Raw genomic sequence first — 13,948 nt, 5'->3', positions numbered from 1 at the left:
GGCTTCAGACCCTAACATTTTGCTGAGATCTGAAGCTGCAGGCACATCAAAGCATGTGCACGCCCACAAAAGCAGAAGATGAAACAATTTTGCAGAGCAATGATGCATGCATAAACTGGTTTCCTGACAAAAACAATGAAATAAACATACAAAATGGCATAAAAATAGAAGCATATACAAATATAGCACACACAGGTGCCTAAGGAGAAGTCTTCTCTCTCCCTGCCCATGTTTCAAGGATACAAGTAAACAAGACCTAAGCAATCTATACAATTCATCTGAGTGGGAGGAAAGAAAAGAAAACACAATTATCAGGATCCTAGTTTTGTGCTCCTGTGGCTATGGTAAGTGGTTTCATGTTTGTTAAAATATGTTACTATTTTTGTCTCTTATTGAATACTTCATGACAAGGTTCCAGGTAAGTCTAATGATTCCTGCTTTACAGAGGAAATAATGGGACTCAAAGAGATAATAGATTCAGAATTAAGTAACTTGTCAAAGGACACACATCTAGTAAATAACAGAATCAGAATACATTTTAAGTCTACCAATACAGAAGTAAGGGGAGCAGGGTGTTTGGGTGTATTGCATGTGTATATACTTTTTGATTGCAAGGAATTTTTTTTCCCCAAAGCATCTTCAATCTTTTGCAGCCAAAGGTATTTTATACCATCCACCTCGTAGTATGAGACTGGTTCTCTCATCAAATGGACACTTTAAAGAGCCAAGGGGAGGAGCTCGATATCAAGTCAGCATCCTTGCCCATCTCAGGAGTGGTGGCAATAACTGTGATCCTTTTCTGTATTCCACTGTCAGTAAGTGACCCCTGCCTTGTTTACCCATCCAGCCCTCCAGTCATGCTGTGAATACACAACTACTATACTTTGACCTCTTCCAGGCTTTTGGAGGATTACAGCTCTTTCCCTGAGGGACAGGCCCAGTAGAGAGACCCTTTTTACATCTCCTGTTCTCAAGCCTCTAGTTCTTTTTGCCTTTCATTTCTGTGGCCTCTTTATGAAGCTGATCCATCCTTGTAAAATTTCTGGAATTCATACCTTCTTTAAGCTGTTACATTTCTTCTCCTCTAATCAAAGCTTTTCAGTCCCATTCTCTGTGCAACGATGACTGCTATTAGCAAATAAGCATTTTCAACTTGTTCCACCATTTTATTAATACAGGGCTTACTGGTATTCATCTTGTCCAAAGGAACACCTATCTTTGGTTCAGAAATAATTATTGATACAAGTTACTGATCACTTTGCATACATTACCTCAGTTAGCCAACATAACAGATATTACCATCTGTGTTCTAAGAACAGAAAATGGAGATGTAGAACAGATTTAGTTCTCTGGAAGCAGACATCGAAATAGACTACAGATCAACATCTGTGAAAGAAAGGTGGTGGAAGGGAGATCGGGCAGAGAAAGACGTCAAACTGTAAGCCTGACGTAATCTTAGCTGTGTCAGCTGGGAGCTCTCAGTCAAGTATTGGCCATCAGCATCCCATGTGGAGTCAATATGGCTGGCCATTTATACACTTTCCTTGTTCCATCACTGGATGCAGGCTGTTATGGGAAAGCATGAGCTTGTACAAGGGGAATCTCAGCTGAGCAGATCCTGGAGGAGTATACACCTGGATGCTCTCTCTTAAGAGCAAATCTGTCCTTGAAAAGAAATCTGAGTGGTGTGTCTGTGTCTACCGCAGGCTCTCAGAATCTGGGAAATGTATTAGAGAATCTGCAGCTAGTAAGTGGCAAAGATTTGACAGCAAGTCTTTTGTGACTCAAAAGTCCATGCTCCCTGATAACTTATAATTTGTTTACAAATATTTATCCAAACTGGTTATATCAGAATCACCTTTAAAATAGAGATTTCTTTAAAACATGAATATTTGGCTCTAAAGACTCCAGCTCTGGAGGTACAAAGAGCCAGTCATTCTGATAAACGTCACAAATAGATATCTTTTTAAAAATACATTAGGTGTTACATAATTTTTTTCCAAATTTTATCTAATTAGCATAGACATTTTTATATGAAAAAATCTTTAGGGAATCATGAAGGTTTTAGCTGAGATAAACAACATTTTTAGAACTTCTTTCTGATTTGGGATAATATTCTGAGATCCTTGGCCTTGTGGCTTATGTCTTTTAACTTCTGGGACAATTTTAAAGGCACAATGAGCTTCCCTCAGCTGTTATAGGTCATTTGTATTCCACCTTAAGCATGGGGAAGAAAGCTGTGTAAACATTACATAAATATTTTGCAGGATGTTTACTCCAGTAATGGAAGTACTAAGAAGCTACATGTAGTTTCTCTGGGTTACAGTGTGATGGTTGAAATGCCTGAATATTTAAGTCTCAACCATAAAGGCTGATATGAGGAAAGTGCAGTGCTGGTTGACTGACCTCTTTAAAATCAGGAAAAGTGATTTTTCATCTTTGGGCCTCCAGCCATTCACAGTGTCTATCTGAATCAGTGAATACATGATAACTGTCTTTTAACCTCAGTATTGGTGATTTAGCCACTAAGTCATGTCAGACTCTTTGCAACCCCTGTTGTCCAAGGTTCCTCTGTCCATGGGATTTCCCAGGACAGAATCCTGGAATGGGTTGCCATTTCCTTCTCCAGGGGATCTTCCCAACCCAGGAACTGAACCTGCATCTATTGCATGGCAGGCAGATTCTTTACTGTCTGAGCCACCAGGGAAGCTCTTAAGTTAACCTTTAACCTTAAGTACTTAAAGTCATGAAATTTGGCCTTGGAAGAAAATCACCAGCCTCTCAGACAAAGACTTACAACATCAACTTTTGTCAATGACCACATATGTCACAAATCTAGATTTTTAACTTGGAATCTCAAATGAGTGAATTTAACTATCTTCTATTATTAGAAGTGGAGTTGACAAAAATGGTTCCACATTGATCCTGAGCTATCTGATCCTGAACTTTTCCATTTCTTCCTTTATTGTTTCTATTCTATTTAATTCAGATAGTAGCCATATGAAGAATGTTGAAATTGGAAGTTTCCTTTAGTTGATATTCAAGATGTTATTTAGCTCAAAACTTGAATATTTAGAGAAAACATGTAGCCAGTACTAATGATGATCTCATCCCATTGATATTTATCTACAGACTGAAGACAGTTGCCTTTCCTTCCTTTGTTGAGGCAGGGTTTCTTATCACTCATTTTTCTGCATAACCTCAGATGAATCTCCACTGGCCTAATGACAAGAAGCATTCTCATCTTTTTATGACATGATGTTTGGGAAGATAAATCTAAAATTTCTAACATAAAAGAAGTTTCAAAATCACAAACTGTCAAAAGGGGGGAAATATATACTTATCATAGGTAGTTTTTACCATGAATTTTCTGACCTTGGTTTCATTAAAATCTCAACCTAAATATTTCACCAATATAAATTTCTTTAGAATTTAATTGTTCATTTCACTGAACTTTGAATGAGAAAAACCCCAATGTGGGGCAAAAAGGCTGACACAAAAGGTGTATTTAAGGACTGAGCTGCTTTACGGATCGAAGCATTTGAAACTGAACAGTCAATTTGACAAGAAACAAAAACCACAGAACAGAGTACCACCTAGTCTTTGTTTTGTTTCACAAAATATTTGGGCTCTTCTTACTGTCCTCTCCCACCTCCTCTCTCTTTATTTATTTTATAGATGTCATTGAAGCAGATAACCTGATCCAACTCTGAAAGATTCAGGGGAGAAAGGGAAGCTTTCTACCTGAACATCCCTGATATAAACAGGAAATGAAGGCATCACTCACCGTGCTTGGAACTGGGAAATTGTTCTGGGGCTTCTTCCTAATTCCTCATGTAGGCATTTGGAGTATCAATGGTAAGACACCGACTTCTTATATATTTCTCAGGGGATGTTGGAAGCAATGTTCTCCCTTGCTGATCTTAGTAGGATATAGTGTTTATGCTTAGTGGATAATGGTAGATGAAATCAAGGAGTTGGATTTGCTCACTGAAGACATGGTAGAAAGAACATAGACCAAATTAGAAAATAGTATTTAAGTCAGAGTTTGGCTGGTTTTCTTAAAAACATATATAGACCAAATTAGAAAACAGTATTTAAGTCAGAGTTTGGCTGGTTTTCTTAAAAACATATTCTGATCGTAAGAACAGAGAACTGGGCAAATGCTATAAATAGTTCAGTACAAATTTATCACTATACTAGTAAAAGTGTTCTGGATGCTATGCTGTTGGTGAATAAATAGCTTCTTCTTTTCAAACTGAGACTAGAGGAGTGTTCGTTAGGTGTTGGATAACTGGGATTATACATGACTCCATGGTTACTCTGGAATGGTGGTTTAGTCGCTAAGTCATGTCTGACTCTTGCAACCTCATGTACAGTAGCTTGCCAGGCTCCTCTGCCCATGGGGTTCTCTGGGCAAGAATACTGGAGTGGTTGCCGTTTCCTTTTCTAGAGGATCTTCCAGACCCAGGAATTGAACCTGGGTTTCCTTTGTTGCAGGCATATGGCTAAATAAAATCTCCCTAATTGCTTCATGGGGCATGTGTCTTGAGAATACTGAATGAGACAATGCTGAGAAATATGGGATCAGTGCATTCTGTCGCTGCTTTTATTATATTGAAGGTAAAAGGTGTCATGTGATATAGAAAACAGCTTAAAATCTGCATTGATGTTTGGCCAGTTTTGCAAAAATTTTATACAAGTGAAAAAGTGATGAGTTCATTTGCTCCTTTACTTTGTCAGAGATGCGCATATATTATAAAGAGGGAGGGGCTATGAAAGACAACAGACGTTCTTAATTTCCTGGTTTTGAATAGCCTGCCTTATCCCCACAAGCACATACTCTTATAAGTTTCAAATCAGAAAATATGGTCACTGAAATCCTTTAGCATGTCATCTTCAGTTCTGAAACTGTGTTTTGGAATTTGTCTTCACGATACCAGGATGGCACACAAACAGCTGCAAAATTTAAAAATCCCCTTCTCTTAAGCGTTTTTATGTGTGTAAGTATTTGGTATTAAGGGGCTTCCCAAGTGTGCAGTGGTAAAGAATCCACCTGCAATGCAGGAGACTCAGATTCAATCCCTGGGTCAAGAAGATTCCCTAGAGGAAGAAATGGCAACCCACTCCAGTATTCTTGTCTGGAGAATGCCATGGATGGAGGAGCCTGGTGGGCTACAGTCCACGGAGTCGCAAAAGAGTCGGACACAACTGAGCAAAACAACAACAAAGCTGGTGGTGTGCTGATGAAAAGTTTAGATGGCCGGCTGTATTTTTCACTTTAGTTACAACTGAGGTTTAAATATTATTAAAGAGAAGTTTGAAGGATGTGCAGTGCTGTATCACACAGGGAGTTCAACTCTGCTCCTCCTTTCAATATGTGTCAGCACTGGGTTCATTGACTGGCTCTGCCATTTTCTGCATGACCTTGATTTAGTTTCTTATCCTCTCTTATCCTTAGTTTCCTCACTTGTAAAATAGAGATAATAATAATTTACCTAAATTATGGGGCTATTGTGAAGACTACAGATACAAAAGGTAAAGTGCATAGCATAGTAAACTCACACAATAAAAGTTTGATAAGAGTTGGACACAACTTAGTGACTAAACCACAAACATTAATGCTATTTTTGCTAATATTCTTTATACCAAACAACCCACAGAATATTCAAATAAATGGGAAACAAGTTTTAACATTATCATTTAAAATAGTTGAGGTTTTGAAGCTAAAAATAGAATGAATAAATGAAGTATATTGTACAAAATATTTAGCCCAAAGTATAGTGACTGGAATTATTTGAACAATAAAACAGAAAGCCTTGGACAAAGGATTAGCCAGATAGCTTATATATGTTTTTGGATTGCAGCATTACTTGAATTAAATTAGGGATATAGGTTGTTGAGGGGTTTCCCAGGTGGCACTAGACTCAGTGGATATGAGTTTGAGCAAACTCAGGGAGATAGTGAAGGATAGGGAAGCCTGGCGTGCTGCCATCCATGGGGTCACAAAGAGTAGGACACTACTCAGTGACTGAACAACAACGATATAGGCTGGTGAGATTTGTACTCCTGACAGCTGATGACTCTATTCCTTTAAACCTCATTTAGTTTAACCTTTATATCTTAGGGATTTCCTGTGATGCAGTTACTGAATTCTTTACACAGGCACAAAGTTTCAAAGTCTTTAAGAATAGTTTTAAAATAATGTTTCCTTTCCACTTCAAAGCAATGTGAGGTATGTGTATATCTTCTTAGGAATGTGGCTGCATCAATAATAAGGTTGTGAAAAAGGTAATGTTCTCTACAAACTTCCTGTTGAAGGTCCTCCTTCATAGTGAAAGAATTCTTGCTTGCATTTTGTGTTTCTCAAAAAAAGTTAGGGGGAGCTTTGTCCCTTTGTATCTGGCATATGATTTCTGTCTGAATGAAAGTAATAGAAGTGTTAGCACATATACATGGACAGATGGGCTGATTATGCTGGCAAGAACAAGGCTCCAAATGGAGATGCTCTTGTCAGTAGCCTGCCCCATCCTCAGTGAGTGACTCCAGCTGAGAGGCCCTGGACCACTTGATGCTCAACTTATTCAATTTGAGCATCAACCAAGGATTCCAGCATCAAGCAGCCAGCAGCACTGCAGTTAATGTCTGGCTACTGTGTAGACTATACACGTTCTGAATAAAGGCAGGAGGAAATCTTGAATCTGTACTCCACCTCCCTCCCAGATTGTGTTTCTCCAGTATGAGCAGACCATATCCTTGGGTCAGAGCAGAAACGCTGGGGCAAAAAGTGCTTGGAATCTCTCATTCCTTCATATGCTGGTTTTGTAACACAGTGTCTTTATCAGACTTATTTATCTGGATATGCTTATTTGTTCCTCTTGAAATACACATGTTTTATGCCAGAAATAGAGCTTAACCTTCTGCCAAATGCCTGTATATTGTTATCACTAAAGTGCCTGCTATAAGATATGACTGACTTATATGTAAATGTCTAGGAATACATTCTGCAGCTACAGGATTTCCTGGATTAAGGTTTGAAAAGACTAATTCCTGTGTTAATCACAGCCTTGAATAGACTTTTCTAACACTGAACTCTTTAATTAATTATTACTTCCTCTGTCCCACTATCAAAATTTCCTCTATTGTAATATTGAAGTCAGTTTATCTTACTTCTCTGAGACTTTCCAACTTAATTTCCATCGTTTGTGAGTTTCACCTTTACTTATATTTTAGAGTTGTTGAAAGAAAAATATTCACAGGCATTTGTAACCAGGTTCAAAAATGAAACCAATCTTGCTTTTTTTCTTGGAAAGGCAATGGTAGAGCAGGTAGGATCATTCCAGATTACTAGATTACTCTCCCATCTCTGCCATTTACTGCTTCTCTGATTATAACCTCTCTGGTTCTCTTTCCTCATCTAAATGATGGGGACAACAATGATATTGAACTTATAGGGATGTTGTTAGTAGTAAGTGAATTAATTCTGTGAAACTGTTAAAATAGTACTTGAAGTTTATTCGCTAAAATTACATAGTAAGTGCTGTGTAAGTTTACTGATAATGGTTTAGTTTTCTTTTTTCCCCCATTTAGTACAAAACTTTATTAGCCTGATAGTCTCCTTAAAGCAGTATTGGGAGATCATCTCTCATTTGAGGTTTACAAAAAGTTGTCTATACACAACTCTTTTTACCAAAAAATATTATTTATGTATTTGGCTGAGCTGGCTTTAGTTGCAGCTTGGGGGTCTTTCTCTTTTTAGTTGTGGCTTGTGTGATCTGGAGCTCCCCAGGTGGTGCAGTGGTAAATAATCTGCCTGCCAATGCGGGGATGCAGGTTTGATCCCTGGGTCAGGAAGATCCCCTGGAGAAGGGAAATCCCATGGACAGGAGAGAGGAGCCGGTGGGCTACAGTCCATGGGGGTCTCAAAGAGTTAGATACCACTGAGCAACTGAGCACATACATGTGAGATCTATTCCATGACTAGGGATGGAACTCGGGCCCCCTGCTTTGGGAGGATGGAGTCTTAGCTTCTGGACCATCAGAGAAGTCACTATAAACAACTCTTGATATCATTATCTCCTTGGTTATGGACTCTGATTTCCATGCTTCTCAATGGAAGAAATTAGGGGAATTGTGTTAGTATGCACAGAATCTAAACATGTACCATATGAGGTTCACATTAAACACAGACAAGGAGAGTGATAGAGGGGCCATCTAGACAGTCATGGGGAAACATTAGGTTTGTCTGGTAGAGCTCTCTAACTTCTTTTCTCATTCCTGATAACCATATTTATAAGCATAACATGGAACTTGAATATATCACAAACAACCCATTGCCCAGAAGTGGCTATGAGGAGGGCTGGGACATTTAGATTCTAGCTGGGTGGTGATTATCCTATTTCTTTTTGTTCTGTGATATTAGGAGAATTAATATTGGAGGACCACTGGCAGTTTCTGCCCACACTGATAATGCTAAGTATCTTCTAGGGCTTTGAGAATACCAATGAATCTCAGTAGTAGAATATCTTAGGAAGGTGAGGAAGTATCTACAAAAGAAGTAGAGATGGACTTGCCTTGTGTCCTTCCAATAGCACAAAATGGAAGGATGGTTACTCTGAACATCATACATAGCCACTCAAACACTGAAGGCAATATTTAGAAATACTCAGGTTGGTTTCTTATAAAATGCCAAAGGTTCTCTTGAATGCTACTGTTCACAGCTTCTAAGGTATGCTCTAGGCTTTTCCTGTCCTGCTTTTTTCCCTAAGGTCACTGTGAGCAAGGTGGAAGGCCTAGCATCTCTGAAGGATTGGCCCAGCTATGCCAGAATCTTCCTTGCCCAGAACTATCCTCTAAATTGTCAACGAGAATCATTTTTCTGTAGGGTCTATTGAACTGGCTAGACACTTATGCTATTCCAGAGAGGTGATTACACACTGGCTAACACACTCTCCACCAGATACTCATCTTCATCATATAGGACAGGCAGAACTCTGCAAGACTGGAGTGAAGCCTCTGGCCTGGGGAGACAAAGACATGACCAGTAGGGCGGAGTCACAGGGAGGTCATTTGTTACTTGGTGGAAATGTAATGAAGAAATACTCAGAGAAAGCAGGAGAAAGCACCCAGAACAAAGTTTTTTTTTTACTTCCTAGTTTTGACCAAGACTGGCCTTCTTCATTAGTATAATTCTGAAGAATTTCATGTCTCATATAGACGGTAAAGAATCTGCCTGCAATACAGGAGACCTTAGTTTGATCCCTGGCTTGAGAAGATCCCCTGAAGGAGGAAATGGCTACCCACTCCAGTATTCTTGCCTGGAGAATTCCATGGACAGGGGTAGCCTGGCAAGCTATAGTCCATGGGGTCACAAGGAGTCGGACACGACTGAGTGACTAACACACACATAGAAGGACATTTTTCTATGGAATAGAGCCCTTTTTCTATCTCTATAACGTTTATTTGGCTGGTGAATATACAGATCACTGCTGATCTCCAAAAGCAGTTGGAAGTGAATGTTCAGAGCAGAGGCACTTGGGGCAGGCACTGTGGGTTTCCACCTGGCCTCTGCTGCCCACAGGCCTTGTGCCCTTGGACAATTACTCAACTGCTGTGTCACTTCGCCGAATTCATCCTATCCAAAAAATAGTAATGCCTGGCACTTATTATTATGTGTTGTGAACCAGCCACAGTGCCAACGACCTTCCTGTGTGTTCCCATGTGCTTTCACAGCTACTCTTCTAGATAAGAGCTTGTGCCTTGGAGCTAGCCAGGCCTGGGTTCAAGTCCCAGTCCTGGCTCTGACTCCCGCCAGCTGGGGACCTTAAGTAAGTGGCTTCACTTCTCTATACTTGGTTTCTCCCACTTAAGATAAAGATAATAATATATACTACAACGACCTTATAAAATTGCTTTGAGGATCAAAAGAAACTATGTATGGTATGTAATAAGAACTCAAAAATATTAGTCATATCCCTGTTTTCCTTCTGTTGGGAGCACCTAGGATGGCTTCATAGTACTTTGATAATGTGAAATATGATGCAATTGTGGGCAAGTGGCAGTGAAGATGAGGCAGTGATTCTGAAGGCTGATTTTCCAAATGTGATAAACTATCTGACCTGATGATCACTGAAGTTCTCTGCTTGTCCTATTCTTTAATATCTCAGGAAAAGGAAATAGTGCAGGCACTTTGTATACTTTGCTGTTTGACAAAGCTGTGGCAGATACTAGAATGACTGTATCAAGTCAAAAAAATTTCAGAATTATGGCAAACTAGATAAAACCAAGAGCTATATGGCTTAAAATCTTAGATTGCTCAATACGACTGAATTAAAGAGATAGACTTCAAACTATTCTCCAAAGTAATCACATCACATTATGAGAAATTCTAGCCCTAGAAGAAATTGTTTCAAAATGTGGTCTATAAATACCACATGAAAGCAAACTTAAAGTTTTCACATACCATTTTAAGAAGATTTTAAGAAGAATATAGTAATAGAAAATGAGTGTGAAAATTCTCTCTATTCATTTCATGGTCTTTGGTTTTTAAGTAAAGGGAATAAATATGAATTCATACCGTACGTATTCTTGGGGTGAAGTTCATTCTTTCCAGTTCCATTTTTGCTAAAGGAATTTTACATCTTCTAAGTCTGTGTGTGACTATGTGTGGTGTATTTGTGTTTAGACAAGGACGGATTGCCTATCCCTAAGGCAACCAGTATCAGACAATATGCACAGAAAAGGGAAAAAATCTTGAACTATTTTTTCATACTACTTCTATGTCTGTGACCTCTATTATATTACATCTTGTTTGTCAGGTAAAAATGTGTGAATCTTTCATCTCGCCATGGGAACTGAGATAAGCAAATCTTCATTGCGTCCCTGAAATCAAGCCGCAGGGTTTTCCATTAACAAAGATCATCCTTTAAAATAGAGTTTCTGATTTTAACAATGGATGTGTGCATCACCCTTATTCAAATTTCCCCAGATATTCCCAGCACTTCTAGAAATATCTGACTTGTGGTATGGGTCTGTTTGCCACAGAGTTAAAATAATAAGTTTAATCAACACTACATAATACAACATTAAATTAGTGGTTTCTGCATGCAATGGAATTCCCCTCCCCTCATCGCAAGTCACCACATTTCTGGTTTTGTGAGCCAGCTTGTGATGGGAAGTAGGTCATGTGGGCTTCCTGATGCTGTGCATGAGATTCCTTAAGGCTGTCTGGGTGGATGTCTTTCCAGGATCTTTGATGTGTGATTACATGGCAGCTGTTGTTATGTGTGGATTGGCCTTGCTATGCCCTAAGTCCTGGAGGAGGAAATGACAACCCACTCCAGTATTCTTGCCTGGGAAATCTCACGGACAGAGGAGCCTGGTGGGCTGCAGTCCATGAGGTTGCAAAAGAGTTGGACTTAACTGCTAAAAAACAACAACATGCTCAAGTCACTGTGTCATGGGACCCCCTAAACCACACCAGTTTGCAAGGGAGAGGCACCTGTTTCCCTTTCTTATTAGTACCCATCTCTCTGCTCCACCCCTCTGCACTCTAAAGCAAGAAAGATCATACTACCAGCATCCTCTGAAGGCCTGTTTCTTCCTGAGTCTGAAGACTAATCTTCTTCTGAGGCCTCCCCATCACATATCTGAAGTTTTTGTTAGTTGTTTTTCTACCATAGTACCTTCTGATAGAAGCTAAAATCCTGGTTCATGTAAGGGAAAATTATTGGCATATTATAAGTGTCATGGGCTTCCCAGGTGATGTTAGTAGTAAAGAACCTGCTTGCCAATGCAGGAGACATAAGAGACTTGAGCTTGATCCCTGGGTTGAGAAGATCCCCTGGAGAAGGGCATGGGAACCCACTTCAGTATTCTTGGCTGGATAATCCCATGGACAGAGAAGCCTAGCCAGCTACAGTCCACAGAGTCGCAAAGAGTCGGACACGACTGAAGTGACTTAGCATGCACACATACTTGTCACAGTCATTTTAGCTTTTAAAAAAATTATTTATGTACATATTTATGGTCAACTCTAACACCACCTTAGGTCAAATTAAGGTACTCAGGCTTCATTACTGTCATTTTACTGTCATTCATTTATTTCAGTGAATGTAACTATTTTGAATTTTCCATAAATGTAAAAATTTTTCAATAGAGAGGTTAAAATCTGTCGGGGTTTTCCTCATGGGAATAGTTATAATCAAGGTATATAATCTTTAAAAATAAGAAATAACTGTATTTCATTTAAGATTCATAACCATAAACCTCTTTTTTTCTTAGTTGTTATTGAGTTTTACAGATTACTTACTCTCTTCCGCCCCTTATGGCATTTACACCTGTGGCTAGGCTTGCTTAGCTGGAAGATATTGGGCCATCCAGTTTTTTGTGGTTGGCATGCCTCTCTAATTGGTTGGTCTAGGTATCTGGATGACCACAGAGTGTCATTTCTTAAATATTTTGAGTTTCACCCCAAATGAACATAAATCAGGCCTTTCTACACTACATACTTATAAGATCTAGTTTTTCTTTCATGCTTAGGTTATAACCACTAAAGCATATGTTGAGATGCATATATCCTTCACCTTGACATTTTGAGTCCACATACCAAAGGATTCAGGGCTTCCCTGGTAGCTCAGATGGTAAAGAATCTGTCTGCAATGCAGGAGACCTGGGTTTGATCCCTGGGTTGGGAAGATCGCCTGGAGAAGGGAATGGCAATCCACTCCAGTGTTCTTGCCTGAAGAATTCCATGGACAGAGGAGCCTGGTGGGCTACAGTCCATGAGGCTGCAGAGTTGGACAGGACTGAGGGACTAAGCACGCACACTCTGAGGACTCAGCTGTGTCTGTTCTGTGTCCTTAGTGCACAGACAGCATAGAGTTGTGAGCAGGGGATTTTTCTCTTCATGAAGCTCTCTCTGTTCAGTCTCAGGGTACATCCTGCTTCTCACTTTCATACTTTTTCTAAGGCCATCTCCTTTTGCTATCCTTGGGAAGCAGAAGATCTCCTTTTGCCATCCCTGGGAAGATGGGAAGATCAGAAGACCGAAGCATAAACACTTATTTAACTATAATACAGTAAGGCATGTCACGCAAAATAGCATGGGGCATTTGGTGTGGCATCAAGTGGATGTGGGTTACTAGAGTGTGTTGTGTAAGGGAGGGGAATAAGTTCACATAAAGAAGCAGGGGATAAATGCCATTTGATGAAGGCTGGACATTTTTAAGTAGGTACTGAAGACTATAGGGTTTCAGGCAAAAAAAAATCGTGCAATTGACTTTAAATTTTAAGAATATAAACTGTGGCAGTAATGTGGAGAATGAATTTGGTTGCAGAAGGGGAAAAAGGTCAAGTTTGGAATGCAGAAGGCTAGTTGTTAAGCTGTGACAATAATCCTCATGAAGTAGAATGAGACCCAAATTAAGGCAGTGGCATAAAAACAAATTCAAAAGATATTTTTTATGCTGAATTAACTTAACTTGGTGGCTGATAGAATGGGGCAGGAGACAAGGATGGCACCCAGGCTCCAGCCACGTGATTAGGTAGACAGTGATATTATACTGCAATAATGGAAAGGGCACCAGAACTGCCCTAGGGTAAGATTTGGAGGCAGAGAAGATTCAACCTCCTCCTTGAAGTTTTCTCTGATAGTCCAGACAGAAAGGCTTTCTCCCTCTAAGAGATCTGAAAATTCTGAGAGATTATATCTTGTCAAAATTTAAAGAAAAAAAATCATATTGGAAAACTGAAGAGCCAAGTGAAGCTCTTTCTGTATCCCCTTAGCACTAGAAACTGTTCCATTACTAAATAATCATGAACAATGTGATGTCCACACTCCTGGGACATGAGCAATAAGGGAGTACATTATCTGTACAGAGTTTTAAAACAAAGAACAAAAGTCAGTCTACTTTTAATGACCACATACCAGCAATTCTGAACAATATCA

General features: G+C 39.4%; 1 protein-coding gene across 2 annotated transcripts in view; it reads left to right on the top strand.

The window, feature by feature from the left end:
* Nucleotides 1–204: 204 nt before the first annotated feature.
* BTLA (B and T lymphocyte associated) overlaps nt 205–13,948 on the top strand; it is a 36,259-nt gene continuing 22,515 nt past the window's right edge. For both annotated transcript variants that reach the window (XM_015471308.3, XM_005201353.5), the window contains exons 1-2: nt 205–344; nt 3,679–3,858. In XM_015471308.3, the coding sequence (XP_015326794.1) occupies nt 3,771–3,858 (88 nt within the window). In that variant the 5' untranslated portion in view covers nt 205–344; nt 3,679–3,770. The remainder of the gene's footprint in view (nt 345–3,678; nt 3,859–13,948) is intronic.

Source organism: Bos taurus, chromosome 1 (genome assembly GCF_002263795.3).
Source record: "Bos taurus isolate L1 Dominette 01449 registration number 42190680 breed Hereford chromosome 1, ARS-UCD2.0, whole genome shotgun sequence".
In the NCBI taxonomy this organism is placed as follows: Eukaryota; Metazoa; Chordata; class Mammalia; order Artiodactyla; family Bovidae; genus Bos; species Bos taurus.
Note: the sequence above shows the minus strand (reverse complement) of the source record. Positions and strands in the feature narration are given on the sequence as shown.